We start from the raw sequence: 15,277 nt of genomic DNA on the forward strand, positions 1-15,277 counted from the left end.
ATTTAAAATGGTTTTAATGTTTTTAGCTTCGTAAACAAATATATTTAAAAAAAGAAGTCAACAGACAAGAAAAACAAAAAAGTAGGGATAGACAAATCAAATGATTTTGACCCATTTGAAAGTTTTATTTAATGCAAAGAAAGAGATGATTCTGAATATGATGTAACCAAATCAAAAAAATCGAAAATAATGTTAGAGCTTCAGAAAATTTAAATTTAAACATTAGATATAGAATTTAAAACGTACAGAAATGAATCAAAAATTTATAAAATTAAAAGAATTTAAAAATTGGCTCCATGATCAATGACAGAGAAATAGCATGAAAATTAGAATTTCTGAAAACTGCATTAGAAATACTCTGAAAACATTTAAAACAATAGATAGCATCCAAATGTTTAAAAAAAAAGTATGGAGTTTAAAAAAATCTCATATTTCATTAAGTAAGAGCCAATCCAAAGTTAAGTTATTGTAAACATAGAACAATAACATAAGTCTTTCTTCAAACACAGTTAAAAACAGTTTACTAAGGAAAAAACTTTGGTATTTATGCAGCTGTTAGAAAACCCATGCTGATGGCTTGAGATTGGCTCACAAAAATTAAGTTGGGAAAGTGGAATCAAGTAATTTTTAATGATGAAAATAACTACAAAGTAATAAATAGAAAAAGCAAAGTTATTGTTAAAAGTTAAGACCATCATGTAGTAAAAGTTCACATGATGGTCTACTGCAAGGAAAACTTACCAGAGAAGAAGATCTTCGAAAAGATTTATGAAGATATAATAAAAGAAGATGTTGAAGAGGAACCTGTTCTTTAGGAAAATGTCTTGGAAGGAAGGCTTAGCCAAAATTTATTTTGTCAAGGGAGCAGATTAAGGAAAAAAATAACAAGTTGGATGACAGACATGAAGCTTATTATCAAATACTAGGACTTCTTCAAGCACCCAAGCTGGAATATTTTCAAGCATCAGATTTGGTACCCCATCAACGAACAATGTCTAACACACTGTTATAATTTTCAATTATTTTTGAGTAAAAATGTGCAAAATAAAACTTGTATTATAAATATATATATATATATATATATATATATATATATATATATATATATATATATATATATACATATATATATACATATATATATATACATATATATATACATATATATATATATATATACATATATACATATATATATATATATATATATATATACATATATATATATATACATATATACATATATATATATATATATATACATATATATATATACATATATATATACATATATATATACATATATATATACATATATATATATATATATATATATATATATATATATATATATATATATATAAACATATATATATATATATACACACACACACACACACACACACACACACACACACACACACACACACACACACAGTAAACTCCCAGTGACATTCAAATCTCCTAGGGGAACCTCCAAACTGAAAATCATTTTTAAAATGACCTATTTCAAGATAATATCAAATTTTAACAGAGGAAGAGAGTAAAAAAGAAGATGAAGATTGAAATCAGATGCTGTTTAAGTCTTTACCTTCAAAAAAAATTTTAAAATAAAAAAATAAAATTTTTACAATTTATCAAAAAAATTTATAGACGGAATCATGCTTTCCAAAACATAACTTGTTTCTTCAAATTGACTGACTCTTAATGATTATGTCTTCTTAATGCTTAATAAAACATAATCATTAATTAGTAAGTGAAAGTGTTTTGAAGAACACTAAATTTTGCGGCATCATTTTTTTTAGTTTGACCTTTTTCCGATCTTCAAAGGCAAGATATTTATCTTTGATTGATAATTTGACATTTTTGCTCAATTTAATAAAATAAAATTTGTGTGAAACAAAGTAAGTTCATTTTAAATTTCAAATAATTGCCGGTTCGAGTAACAGATGGATATTTCCATGAGTTTGTTAAGAAAAATTCACGGGGAACGAAAATTGCTTCAAATAAGCGAGAAATTCGGCTAAGTGCCAGTTCATACAACCAGGAGTTTACTGTATATATATACATATCTATATATCTATCTATCTATATATATATATATATGAATATATATATATTTTTTTTTGTATTGATTAACAATGTATAATAAAGAAACAATAAATTTAAAATCATATTTATCAAGTATAAAAAAATACTTCAATTTATTAAAAACAAATATTCAAATAAATAATATTTTTTATTACTATTATTATACAGAATAAATATAAGCTTTAAACAAATTGCAGAAAAGTCAAGATAACACACAGACTAAAAAATGTGAATATTTTGCAAATATATCTATGAAAGAAAAATCAAAGCAAAAATGTGCTACCCTGCAATGTCTGACGTAACAAGATCATTACAACTGGATCCTGCAAAGATTGTTTTAGTGCCTGTTTAAATACAAGAGTGTCAAAAAAGACAAAAATAAAATATAACAGAATTGGAAGCAATTATACTAGCACTAACAAAGAAGTATAAACTATACTAAAAAAACACAAATATAATATATAAATATGCAAAGGTATATAAAAAATATGAAAAAAATAACAGTCATGCATCTATAAAAACATTTATAAACTTGAAGTTAAATAAACAACTTTAAAAAACGAAAACAAATTCACATAGTAGATGGCATTTTAAAAATAGGACTAGGATTTAAAGAGTCATAACCCCCTTAAAATGTAATGTAAATCAAAAAAGAAAATTGCTTATATATATATATGTTAGTGATGTGCCATCGGCTAATGCTGATTGTGGCTAATAATAGGTTTAATGTATTTATTTAAGGGTATTATAATGATATTAAAAATTTAAATTACATATTTAACATGTTCCTATTCATCAGAAGTGATTCGACCTACTAGCTTATGCTATTGGTAACCAGCAACGGATTAATCGGCTAAACCATTGGCCGATTAATCGGCCGATGGCACCGGTTGATTAATCGGCATTGGCCGATGCATCGGTATTGACTAATAAACCAAAATAAATAGATGCATAGGCACACCTTATATATGCAAGTTGCATACCTAATATTAAGATATTACCTTTATATACATACATTAAACTCTATAATTAGCCTTAATCGGCCTTTGCCGATGGCACATCACTAATATATATATATATATATATATATATATATATATATATATATATATATATATATATATATATATATATATATATATATATATATATATATATATATAATCAGTTATTTTTAACTAAGTCATTATTATTGTGACATTATTTAATAGGCCTGCTATAAGCTGAGCTAAACTCTGTATGAGTTCAATTTAAGCTATAATTTAGCATGTAAGATGCTACCAATTGATCTTGTAAAAATACCTTTAAAAATATTCTAAAAATTTCCGATGTGATAACAACCTAGAATATTTCTAAAGTGTTTGTCTAATATAGATTTTATGATTTATAGCAAGTTTTATAGCATTTGTTATTTCTTGCTATTTTTTTAAAAAGCTATCCATAACAGTCTATTTTTCACAGATGATACTTTTAAGGAAATGCTCTCTGCTTTAAAGTGGAATATTTAAAATACTTCTTATTTTATTATTTACCCACTGTAATTTAAATACTCAAATACATGTCTTATAATTTAAAATAAAAAATAAAATACATTTTAAAATATGTACATAAAAGTATGTGCATATAAAAGACATATACATATAAAAAATATGTACATATAAAAAATATGTACATACTTTTAAAATAAGTACATATAAAAAATAAAATACATTCTAAATAAAATACATAAAGTAAAATAAAATCCTTATCATTTTATCTCAAATTTTAAGGAAGTTGTCACTCTTTGAACCCAGTTCCATTCTTCAATTGTCACCCTTTAAATGCCTTTTCATGAATTAAATATGAGCAATCCTATGCAATATATAAAGGGTTTACAACCAATTGCAACCAGTTGCAAAAGGTTGCAACTACTTACAAACTTTGCTTCTTAAATCCCATACTTTTATTGTTCTATCATAACTTCCAGACGCTATTTTGCTAGAATCTGTTCCAAGAAACTTTGCTGTCATTACTTTATTGCTGTGTCCAGTCAAAGTATGCTAAAGTGAATTTTATTAAAAAAATCAAAAATAAATAAGTAATAGGATGAAATAAAACATTTTTATCTAAAATACCTCTCCTTCCCCCGACCTTATCTTTATCTAAATATTGCGCATTCATTCTGCATTTTATTTTTATTATTATATTACTATTGTATCAGCGCTGAAAATAATGGCCGATCAATGATTATCTACTTTTGGAAAAAATATGTTTTGATCTCTTAATATTTATTTTGACCAATCAAATTTGATTGGAAAAACTGTTGGGCTAACTTAGCAATAAAAAACTCAAATTTCCTTCCAAAGTTTATTAGACATTGAATGAATTTTTATTAATGAATTAGTTTTTTTTTTTTTGAATGAAATGAATTTGAAATACTAGAAACGATTTTTAAATAATAAATTAACCTAATTTTGCTTGAATTGTCACAAAGAACTCAAAAGTTTGAGATCTTTATAACATACATATATATAAATTTGTAGAAAACTTCAAAGCTATGAAGCCATATTTCAATTCCAAGTAAAATCCAATTATACAAATGTTATCTATCTAGTACCTAGTATTAATTTGAATGAGAAAAAACTTTTTTTAAATATTTAAAAAGTCAAAACCAAGTGTTTTCTTTGCACTAGACTATAGCATCGAACTTATTGAAAAAGAAAATATCTATGATATAATTAATTTTCTAAATGTATCTGTTATCCTTAAAAACAACAAATATACAACAACCAAAAGAAACACACATCCATAACTACCTATATTAAAAGAGACATTACCCTGATCACATTAAGTAAACACTCCATATAATCTTTCAAAAAGAATATTTGTTTTTACATTTGATTATGCCACTAAAAAGCTATGTTATAAATACCCCATAATTACAATCTTTCAGAAATAATTTTAGTTCATCTAAACATAGCTTTTTAAGGGCATAATCAAATGTAAAAAAATTATTGTAATAGAAAAAGCTTTTCACAATGCAAAACTACAAGTGCCAACACCCCAAAACCCAACACCTCAAAACTAACACACCCTAAAGTTTAAAAATAAATTTTTATTTTAGTTATAACACTTACAAGTGTCAACCTATTTTAAATAAAACTTATCTTTAGTTCAGTTTACCATCTAATGAGAGAGTAAAAAAGGTTTTTTCAAATATACACCTGGTAATAGCTTACAAACAACCACCAAACTTACTGAGTCAAATTCCATTGAATTTCAATCTGCAACTTTATTTAAAAAAACAGGATTATTTAAATGTAAATATATTCGATGCAAAATGTGCAAGAAGTAGAAAGCTTTGTAACATCCAATGTTACTACTTTTAAGATAAAAAGCCAATTTACCTGTAATAGCAAAAATGTGATCTAATGTGAATTTTTGGACCTTGTTCTGCATCTGACTTAGTTGATCTAGTTAAAACTTATTTATAAAACTTTAAGATTTCTTTTGAGAAGGATATTATTGCACCAACTTGTGATGGTGCACCTATGATGATTAAGTTTGGTAGAGAGAGTCCAGCAATTTTTTTTTGGTAGAGAGAGTCCAGCAATTTACCAGTTATATTTCAACCATGGCATACATTTAGCTTCTTGTGACACACTTTTATAAAAACAAAGAATATTTGATTTGGAATACAAAATGATTTATACAATGATGAAAATAATAATGCAACAAGATAATGTTGATAAAGATAATGTTGGTAATGATAGAGAAGATTGTTTTGAAGATGAAGATGAAGTTAACAATGTTGGTCAGTTAAAAATTGAATTTGAAAATATATTAGATATTGTCTGTTTTTTTTAGAAAATCAACATGAAATCATATTTTGTCAAACAAGATCAAACTTGGGCACAGAGAATGATATTCTTTAGAACTCAAACTAGATGTAAAACTTAGTTAATTATAGACATAAAGACTTGGTAATAAATGTTTGAGAATATATTATTAAATATCTTCTTGAGTTAAATAAAATGGATATGCAGAAATAAATTCAGACTAAAGAAATAAAATCGATAAGAAATAAAACAGACATAAAACTAAGTTTTAAAAATTTTTATGTAACACTTATTAAACAAAATAACAAATATTTATGTAAAGCTTTAAAAATAAACAAACTATCAAATATTAATTTTCATGTGCTAGTTTTTTCTAAATAAATAATATTTACAGCACATAAAAAGAGTGCTATACAAACATATCAGAATTGACAATATATCGTCCACATAGTATATTTCTTATCTTTATACTGATAAAAATGATTAATAGAGACTTTCACGTGCTAGTTTTTAAATTAATTAATATTTAAAGCAGCACATAAAAATATACAGAAAACAATATGTCAGAATATTACAATATAAATATAATAAATATAATATAAATATTTGTTTTTATTACTTTTTTTACTTTTTTTATTTTTTTTATTATTTTTTATAATTTGTTTTTTGATAACTGAGTTTTTTTTACTCAAGCGTTAATCAGAATCATTCTATATGATATTAGTGCAGATAGGATTTTCTAGAATTCTGCAAAATCTGTTTACCTGCTTTTTATTGCATTTCCTTTACTTTCTTTTTTTTTTTTTAATTAGTTTTCCTTTATTATTGTTATTACTGCCTATTAACAGTTTTTTTCCTGATTTTGTACTATTTAGGTTTTAAAAATTGTTTTAAAAACAGTGGCACTAAATCAAAAATTAACAACATACTGCAACATAGTATAATGGTTACTTACTCGTAATCTTAGATCATTTATACTCCATATCCAACAAGCATTATCATTTGACGAAGCCAAGATCAATTTTTCCTGAATTTAAAAGCGAAATAATAAAGAAAACTCAAAAAATGAATTGCATTAATAATTTTTCAAAACTCATTTGCATTGGCACTGCATGCTGTTAAATACACTCCAAAATTTATTTGGATTGAGCTGCATGCAGTTAAATACATTTCAAAATTCATTTGCATTGCCTACATAATTAAATTATTCCAGAGGGTTTTCAAACTTAAAAAAAATAATAATAAAATTCAACCTTCAAAATTTAATAGCCAAAGAGATTACCATATTTACTAAAATTTATTATTTACTAAAAAGATTTAACTTTTCTAAGGTAATATAACATAAAATCAAGTTTCTAAATGTTTTTTTTCAGCCTATATGGTTACACTATAAGTACAATGCTGGATTTATTTCAATAACGCAGTTAAAAAATTAAAAAAAATTGAAAACTTTTTTTAGGATTTGTTTAATGCAGTTTTGATAAACAAGTAAATTTGTTTAAAAACAAACAACATCTTTATAAATAATATTTCAAAAAAACTATTTCTAATTATCCATAATTTCAAAACTTTTTTTAATAATGCTAATATATTGATTATCGAGTCTATAATATATTTTAGTTGTGATATTTAGGCTTAGATTTTATAAATTATATTTATTTAATACATTAGTTAGCTGTAATTATATATATCTGCCACTATTGTTCATTAATACTATCAATACTATTATTTATAAACACTAACTAGGTATTGTAATTTAAAAAAAAAAGTACCTAACAACTAAATAAATATATTATACAGTACTTTGACAAGTATGTACAAATTATAAAGTAAACTCTGACAAATACATAAAAACATAAAGTAACCCCTAAAATAAAAGACATTTTTATTCATTATCAATATATTTAATTTTATAATCTAGTATCTTTATAAAGTCAATTTTATTTCTAATAACTTTTTTGTTTAAACACTGAAGTGGCCTATAATTATAAAGTGAATACAAATCTCACCAAAAGATCAAATCTTGTACAAGTTACAGATTGTCGACAACCAGTTAATGTTGCTAACTCCTTAAAAGCACCTTAATAAAAAACAAGAACTTTCAAATCACATCTCAATTTTTTTAATCTTAATATTGTTAAATTTCATACTTATATATTTAATATATATATATATATATATATATATATATATATATATATATATATATATATATATATATATATATATATACATATAATATAAACATATATATATATATATATATATATATATATATATATATATATATATATATATATATATATATATATATATATATATATTAGGGTGTCCCAAAAAACAACATTTTTGAAAAATATATGCAGAGACCCCCTTAATGTGTTCTTTCTAATACAAAAACACTAGATTTAAAATTTTTTTGAATAAAAATATTTTAAGGGGTCCCTCAAGATCCTCGAATATTTAATGGGTCCCAAAATCGAAACCACCAATATTATTGCTATGTATAAAATTGGTTAATAAAAAAGAAAAGCTTTCTTCCTTTTTTTTATATTCAAAATCATCATATATAAACCTAATTATATATAATATAGTTAAAAAAACAAAAAATAAATTAAAAAATATGAAAAATGACACTTTACACTTTCAAATGGAGAACTAGAGCAAGCAAAAAGAAAAAACGTAAATAACCATTCACACCTTCATTTTTCTGATTCAACAGGGTTTCAAAGAACTATAAATGAGTTGCATTTTTTAATTTTAAAACAACCAGGCTCTGTGCAAGGTGGTCATGTTTTGCTTTTTTCTGCTGAAAACATTACCAATAGCTTTATTTTACAAATAAATTAAGCTGGATTTCATTTTGTAAACTGGGCATAATTCGATGTAATGACGTGCTACTAACACAGGTTAGATAATTGTGGTGTTTTTTATACAATCTAAAAAATTATAGCCCACAACAGTAGAGATTTTGCATTTTACTCTTTAATAGATTATTATTCCAGCATTTATTTCGAGCATTAGATGGAAAAGTGACTAGGAAAATCATATAAATTAGTGAACTTAATGTAACACACAACATAATAAAAGTGAGAAATAACAAGAAGTAAAACCTTTCTGTGTTGTTTGTGAGATTACACAAATCAACCACATTAATTTAAGTAAAGATTAGCATCTCTTGTTTAATAATGCTGTTAAATGCAGCTGTTTGGAAAAAGTATCTGTTCACGAAGCTAGCACATTTTTACACTCAAAGTGTTTAAGAACTAAAAATATATATCTACAACTGCATTTGAGCATTGAAAATCCAACAGAGGTTTTTAACAGAGAAACCATAATCATTAGTCTTTTTTTAATATTTTTATATGAGGAATGGAGAGGAGTGAAGAGAAGTGAAAACGCTAAACCAAATAATTAACTTTTTTGTAAAAAATGACTTGGCTGATGAGGAATAGGTTTGTTTATCAAATCTATTGGTAGATCAGTTTTTGAAATAAACAAAATAATTTACATGAATCTATTTATACTTTAATTACCTCAAATTATAAAACCATTTAAAACCGTGGTGCACAATCAGAAGCTATTATAGACCATTTTGACAGGGCCAATGGTATTTGGGCACCGCTCAAATTAAAACTTGAGGACCTCTTTTTTTTTAATTTTTAATGGCAAATAATGTTTTTTCTTTTTTCTTTCTAATTTCTCCGGGACAGAGGGTCCCACTGACCAAATTTTTTTCCAAGAATAGACAATGACATTTATAACCTTGTTATCTAAATTGCATTATATATATATATATATATATATATATATATATATATATATATATATATATATATATATAAAATGATAACAATAATAACAATATATATATATATATATATATATATATATATATATATATATATATATATATATATATATATACATATATATATATATATATATATATATATATATATATATATATATATATATATATATATATATATATATATATATATATATATATATATATATAATGATAACAATAATAACAATATATATATATATATATATATATATATATATATATATCTATATATATATATATATATATATATATATATATATATATATATATATATATATATATATATATATATATATATATATATATATATATATATATATATATGTATGTATGTATGTATGTATGTATGTATGTATGTATGTATGTATGTATGTATGTATGTATGTATGTATGTATGTATGTATGTATGTATGTATGTATGTATGTAATGATAATAATAATAACAATAATATAGCACTGAGAAAGTTCACTATCAGTTCAAGGAAGCATATGCAAAAATTTTGCATTTTTGTAAAGTAGTTGAGTTAATTTAGATAACAAATAGCAATTGCAAAATAGTAATAAATTCTGTTTTCAAATTAAAAAAACAAATAGTAATAAATTCTGTTTTCGAATTAAATTTTTTATATTTTAAAATTATAAAATACATTATAATAAATGCCAAGAAGAATTAAACTCTCCAATCAAAAAAAAAGACAAAGCATATATCATTGTATATATTGTAAGCTCTTTGTATTAAATCATGGTATTAAAATATTACTATAATGATATTATATGAAAACAGTGATATAATGGTTTAATATTTTAAAACTTTTAAAAATTTACAATTATATATGTATAAGATAAACTACTAAAAATATTGAGAATAAAACTAGGATTACGATTAAAACTTTTCTATACTAAAATGATGTACATTATTTGTACATTTGTTGTCCTGACTGTGCAAATAACATTATTGTACATAAAAACATTGAAGAAAAAGAGATTTTGCTTACAACTTGAAACTTTTTGTAAAAACTGTGCTGAAATTATTAACTCATGTCATATTTCAACATCGAAGCATACAGGCCATTGAGTTTATCAAACAGGGCAATTGCTTGCAAACTGAAATGCTCACCACGTTTGATCAATAATTTTGTAAATGATCCAACAAATTATTGCACAAAGCAAATAGCAGAAAAGAAGTGGTAGAAAACCTATAATTACAACTTGCCAACAGCAAAAAATTGTGCATGCCGCTAATAACTGTACAATCTCCAGGAGACAAATAGGACAAATAGGAGCTGATTTGGGAATGAAATGCTCAAGATGTAAGGTAAATTGTGCAATTAACAAGTCAAGCATTCATATATATATATATATATATATATATATATATATATATATATATATATATATATATATATATATATATATATATATATATATATATATATATATATTTATATATATATATGTATATATATATGTATATATATATATATATATATATATATATATATATATATATATATATATGTATATATATATGTATATATATATATATATATATATATATATATATATATATATATATATATATATATATATATATATATATATATATATATATATATATATATATATATATATATATATATATATACCATACTGCCACAATATTGCATTGATTAATAAAAATGAATTCTTAAAGAAAAAAAAACTGAAAATTGTAATCACTAGCAAAAAATTAACTGCCCTATGAATGGCAAATGCTTATCAAAAAATATTATTTACAAATGCATTGTTTCCTCACAAAACAACCCTGATAAACATTATATTGCCTTAACCGAGGGCAAATGGAAATTATTACTCATTTCAATCAAGAAAAATTATTTTAAAAAAAATCTGAACTAATTTTAAAATGCAGACATAAAAATAAGTAACTTTTGAAAAATTATTAAAAAAATGACCAAGATTATCCAAATTCAAAAGAGTTCTTTTCATGATTAATTTTTTAATTTTAATGTAGTTGATATAACTTACTGATTGCAAAATAACTGCAGTTATTAAATAATTAATTATAACAATTCCCAACTTCCTGTGAAATTTTTTTTTCCATAATTTAAATTTTTTGATGTTTAGACAATCTTCCTGATGAACCTACTGATTGTAAAACAATTTGTAGAAGAAAAAAACTTAGATAAGTATTTTTACTAATATAAATAAATATATATATATATATATATATATATATATATATATATATTATATATATATATATATATATATATATATATATACATTTTTACTTCTCACAAGGCTGCAAGCAACCACTATTAGAGTTGGAAGTTATTAGAAGAGAAAAGATGAAGTTTATAGAGCAAGAACACAATTAACAGACAACTTGAAAGGTTGCAAATTATATGAATCAGGAAAACAACATGAAGGGAGCTAATTCCAAAGAACTGATGTTTGAGGAAAAAAACCAGACAAATAAGAACTTTTGAAGCACTTAGGAACAGTCACATTAAAATGATTTAATTGAATGACGAGTAACACAAGAATGAACTTCAGTAGATTGCACAAGAGACACTAGCTCTTTAGAGAAGCGCCCATTATATTATTTATAGAAAAGAGAAAGGGAAGCAGCATTGCGACAATGTGAGAATGGTTGAAGGTAAGCTGCAAGCGTACAGGTCCAACTATATTTACAATGCGTTGTTGTACCTCGTCTAAAAGAGAAAAGGGCATCAATTAAACGATCCCTCCAGATATGGCAACAGTATTCCATACAAGGACAAATTTGATATTTATAGAGATAAAGAATAGAATTCAGAGTAAAAAAGCAACAAAATCAAAGAAATGCAACCTTAGTGAATGCTAATTTTGCAATCGATTTGATCTATGGTCTCCAAGAAAGACTAGAAGTAAGAGTTAATTCTAAAAGACAAAGGGTATATGACTCATCAAGTACATTATTATTTATAAACATAGGAAGATCTAGATTGTTGCGATAACAATTAGCTGAAAAAATTGAGTTTAAATGAGTTCACCAGCCAATGAGAGCCCATGCTGTAACAGAAGTGAGATCCTTTTTAAAACTCATGCAATCAGCAATCAGAATGTTAGCTTCATATCAAGACAAGAATAAATTGTAGTTTCATCAGCAAACAATGCTACCATAGATGTGAGAATTTTAGGGAGATCGTTAATGTAAATTAAAAAAAGTATAGGGCTAAGGCTTGAAATTGAAGAAGAGTGCTGCCCATCGAGGATAATTTTTATACTACAATTGGTAGGCAAGGATTCAATAATCTTAAAGATGATACACTGTAAGAAGAAAACTTATAGAGAAGATCAGCATGCTAAACTTTAAAAAAAGGCTTTAGAAATGTCAAGAGTGATAGTCTTTACCTCTACACATCTATCTAATGCATGATAAAACCTATAGGTTATTGCTGTTAGCAAATCAGCTGTAGAACAAGAAGATCGAAATCCATATTAATAATCAGAAAGTAAGGTATTAGATTCAAAATGAGAGATTAAGTGTTTGTTAATTTAAGACTTAAAAACCTTGCTTCTGATAGGAAAAAGACTGATAGGACAGTAGTTAGATGAGTCAGATCGCTCTCCAGAATTTTTGAAAATAGAGGAAAACATTTGAAAATAAACTGGAAAAAGCTGGAAAACAAGACTTTAATAAGCACTTGTTAAATAGTTTTGAACGTATAGATAACAGCTTAGGAGAACACTTCTGTCAGTAAAATTCAGCCAGCAAAATTTAGATTGGCATTCAGCAATGCCAACCCAAAAGCTGACCTATCTTTATTTTACGATAGGATATTAAATCTAAAAATCTGAAAAGTTTCAGCGCGTAAAAATAATGAAATGAATAAAAAAGCTGCTATATGATATTTATATCTATATATATTCTTTTATAATTTATTTATTGTAATTACTTGTTTTTTCAAATTTGACAAGGTTTATTGATGAAAAAAAAAAAAAAAAAAGTGTAAACTGTCTACTCATTTTTTAACAGGAATTTGTCATTAACAAACTCTTTGCACATAAGCGAAACAGCACAAACTTAATTTATATTTCTAAACAATGCTCTTTTTGTGATTGAAACTTTAAAACCAATAAAAATGTAATAAATGAACTATGCTTTTTTTTGTTGCTGTCGTTAAAAAACAACTTCGAAACTGAAAAATCACTAATTTATAAATATGCTATATATTTACATAAAGTTTAACTGCTACATTAAAATATTATTGTCTATAGCTATGCTCTTATAAAGCAATTATAAAAAAGCTTTTATAATCAATTAATCATTAACACTTTTATAACAGAAAGCAAAAAATCCAAAGTTTTTTGCTGACCTGACATTGGCTTAGTACAGCACTCTTGTGCCAACATAAATCCTTTGAATTTTGCAGGCTGCAAAACTATAACAGGTATGTTGTCCAAATATGTCCAAGTAAGTTTTCCAGACAAGCTGTAGAAGAGTCTAAGAGTCAGGAAATAACTTTAAATACAGAAGTTGGAGTATTATGAAAGTCAAGCAATGGATCAACCAGTTTGTGGCCTCAACAATGCGCATCAAAAGTATGAACAGGGACACCTCTATATGCAACATGGCACTTTTAGTAGTCTGATATTTTACAGCTGTTGATGGAGTCAGCCTACATCTACCACAGAGTTCCTGACTACCAGCATTTTTGCTCCTTCATTAAGAGATAATAGAATGAATTGCCTAGTCATTTGAGCAAAACCCATGCATTGAGTCAACAAGATCCAGCATTCAACATCCTAAGCTGGATGTTGAATGCTGGATAATACATCTGTTTACCGAAAAAAAGTTTTAGAAAAAAGATAAAGCAGCATTAAAAAAAGCCAATATATATACACACACGTCTCTCTCTCTCTCTCTCTCTCTCTCTCTCTCTCTCTCTCTCTCTCTCTCTCTCTCTCTCTCTCTCTCTCTCTCTCTCTCTCTCTCTCTCTCTCTCTATATATATATATATATATTATATATATATATATATATATATATATATATATATATATATTCACAACCCTCCAAATTGGTGTCGGCATTCGGCAATGCCGACCTAAAAGTGTTTGAGGTCAGCAATTTATTGCCGACCTTACCTTCGAGGTTTTGCCGAATTGAGGTTGATAATTTAATTCCATTTAATCTAGTATGAAAATCATACCATATCATAAATCTGACAATAAATCCGATAGTACGCAACCTTACCATAAATCTGTTAGTACGCAATCTTAACATAAATCTGATAGTACGCTGAACTATATTCATGATAGTTCCAACCACCCACAAATAACATATGATAATAATATATAAGGACTATAATATAAGTTGATCTATTTTGTGAAAAAGATGGAAATATTTGACCACTTGCCTCTATATCAAGAGGTCCACGATTGAAATCCAGCTCTGGTCATATTTGCAACATCAATAAAAAATGTGGTGTGAAATTCCTAGCGCTTCTGCGATGCTCAGTGATAAGAC

At 25.0% G+C, this 15,277-nt stretch overlaps 1 protein-coding gene across 8 annotated transcripts in view; it reads right to left on the minus strand.

The window, feature by feature from the left end:
* The window catches only part of LOC101237520 (autophagy-related protein 16-1), a 65,769-nt gene that overhangs the window by 7,489 nt on the left and 43,003 nt on the right, over positions 1 to 15,277 (minus strand). For all 8 annotated transcript variants that reach the window (XM_065787727.1, XM_065787730.1, XM_065787726.1 and 5 more), the window contains 4 exons: positions 7,919 to 7,989; positions 6,865 to 6,936; positions 4,007 to 4,130; positions 2,375 to 2,435 (listed from right to left, as the gene is read on the minus strand). In XM_065787727.1, coding sequence (XP_065643799.1) covers positions 2,375 to 2,435; positions 4,007 to 4,130; positions 6,865 to 6,936; positions 7,919 to 7,989 — 328 coding nt within the window. The remainder of the gene's footprint in view (positions 1 to 2,374; positions 2,436 to 4,006; positions 4,131 to 6,864; positions 6,937 to 7,918; positions 7,990 to 15,277) is intronic.

Source organism: Hydra vulgaris, chromosome 01, assembly GCF_038396675.1.
Source record: "Hydra vulgaris chromosome 01, alternate assembly HydraT2T_AEP".
NCBI classification, from domain to species: domain Eukaryota; kingdom Metazoa; phylum Cnidaria; class Hydrozoa; order Anthoathecata; family Hydridae; genus Hydra; species Hydra vulgaris.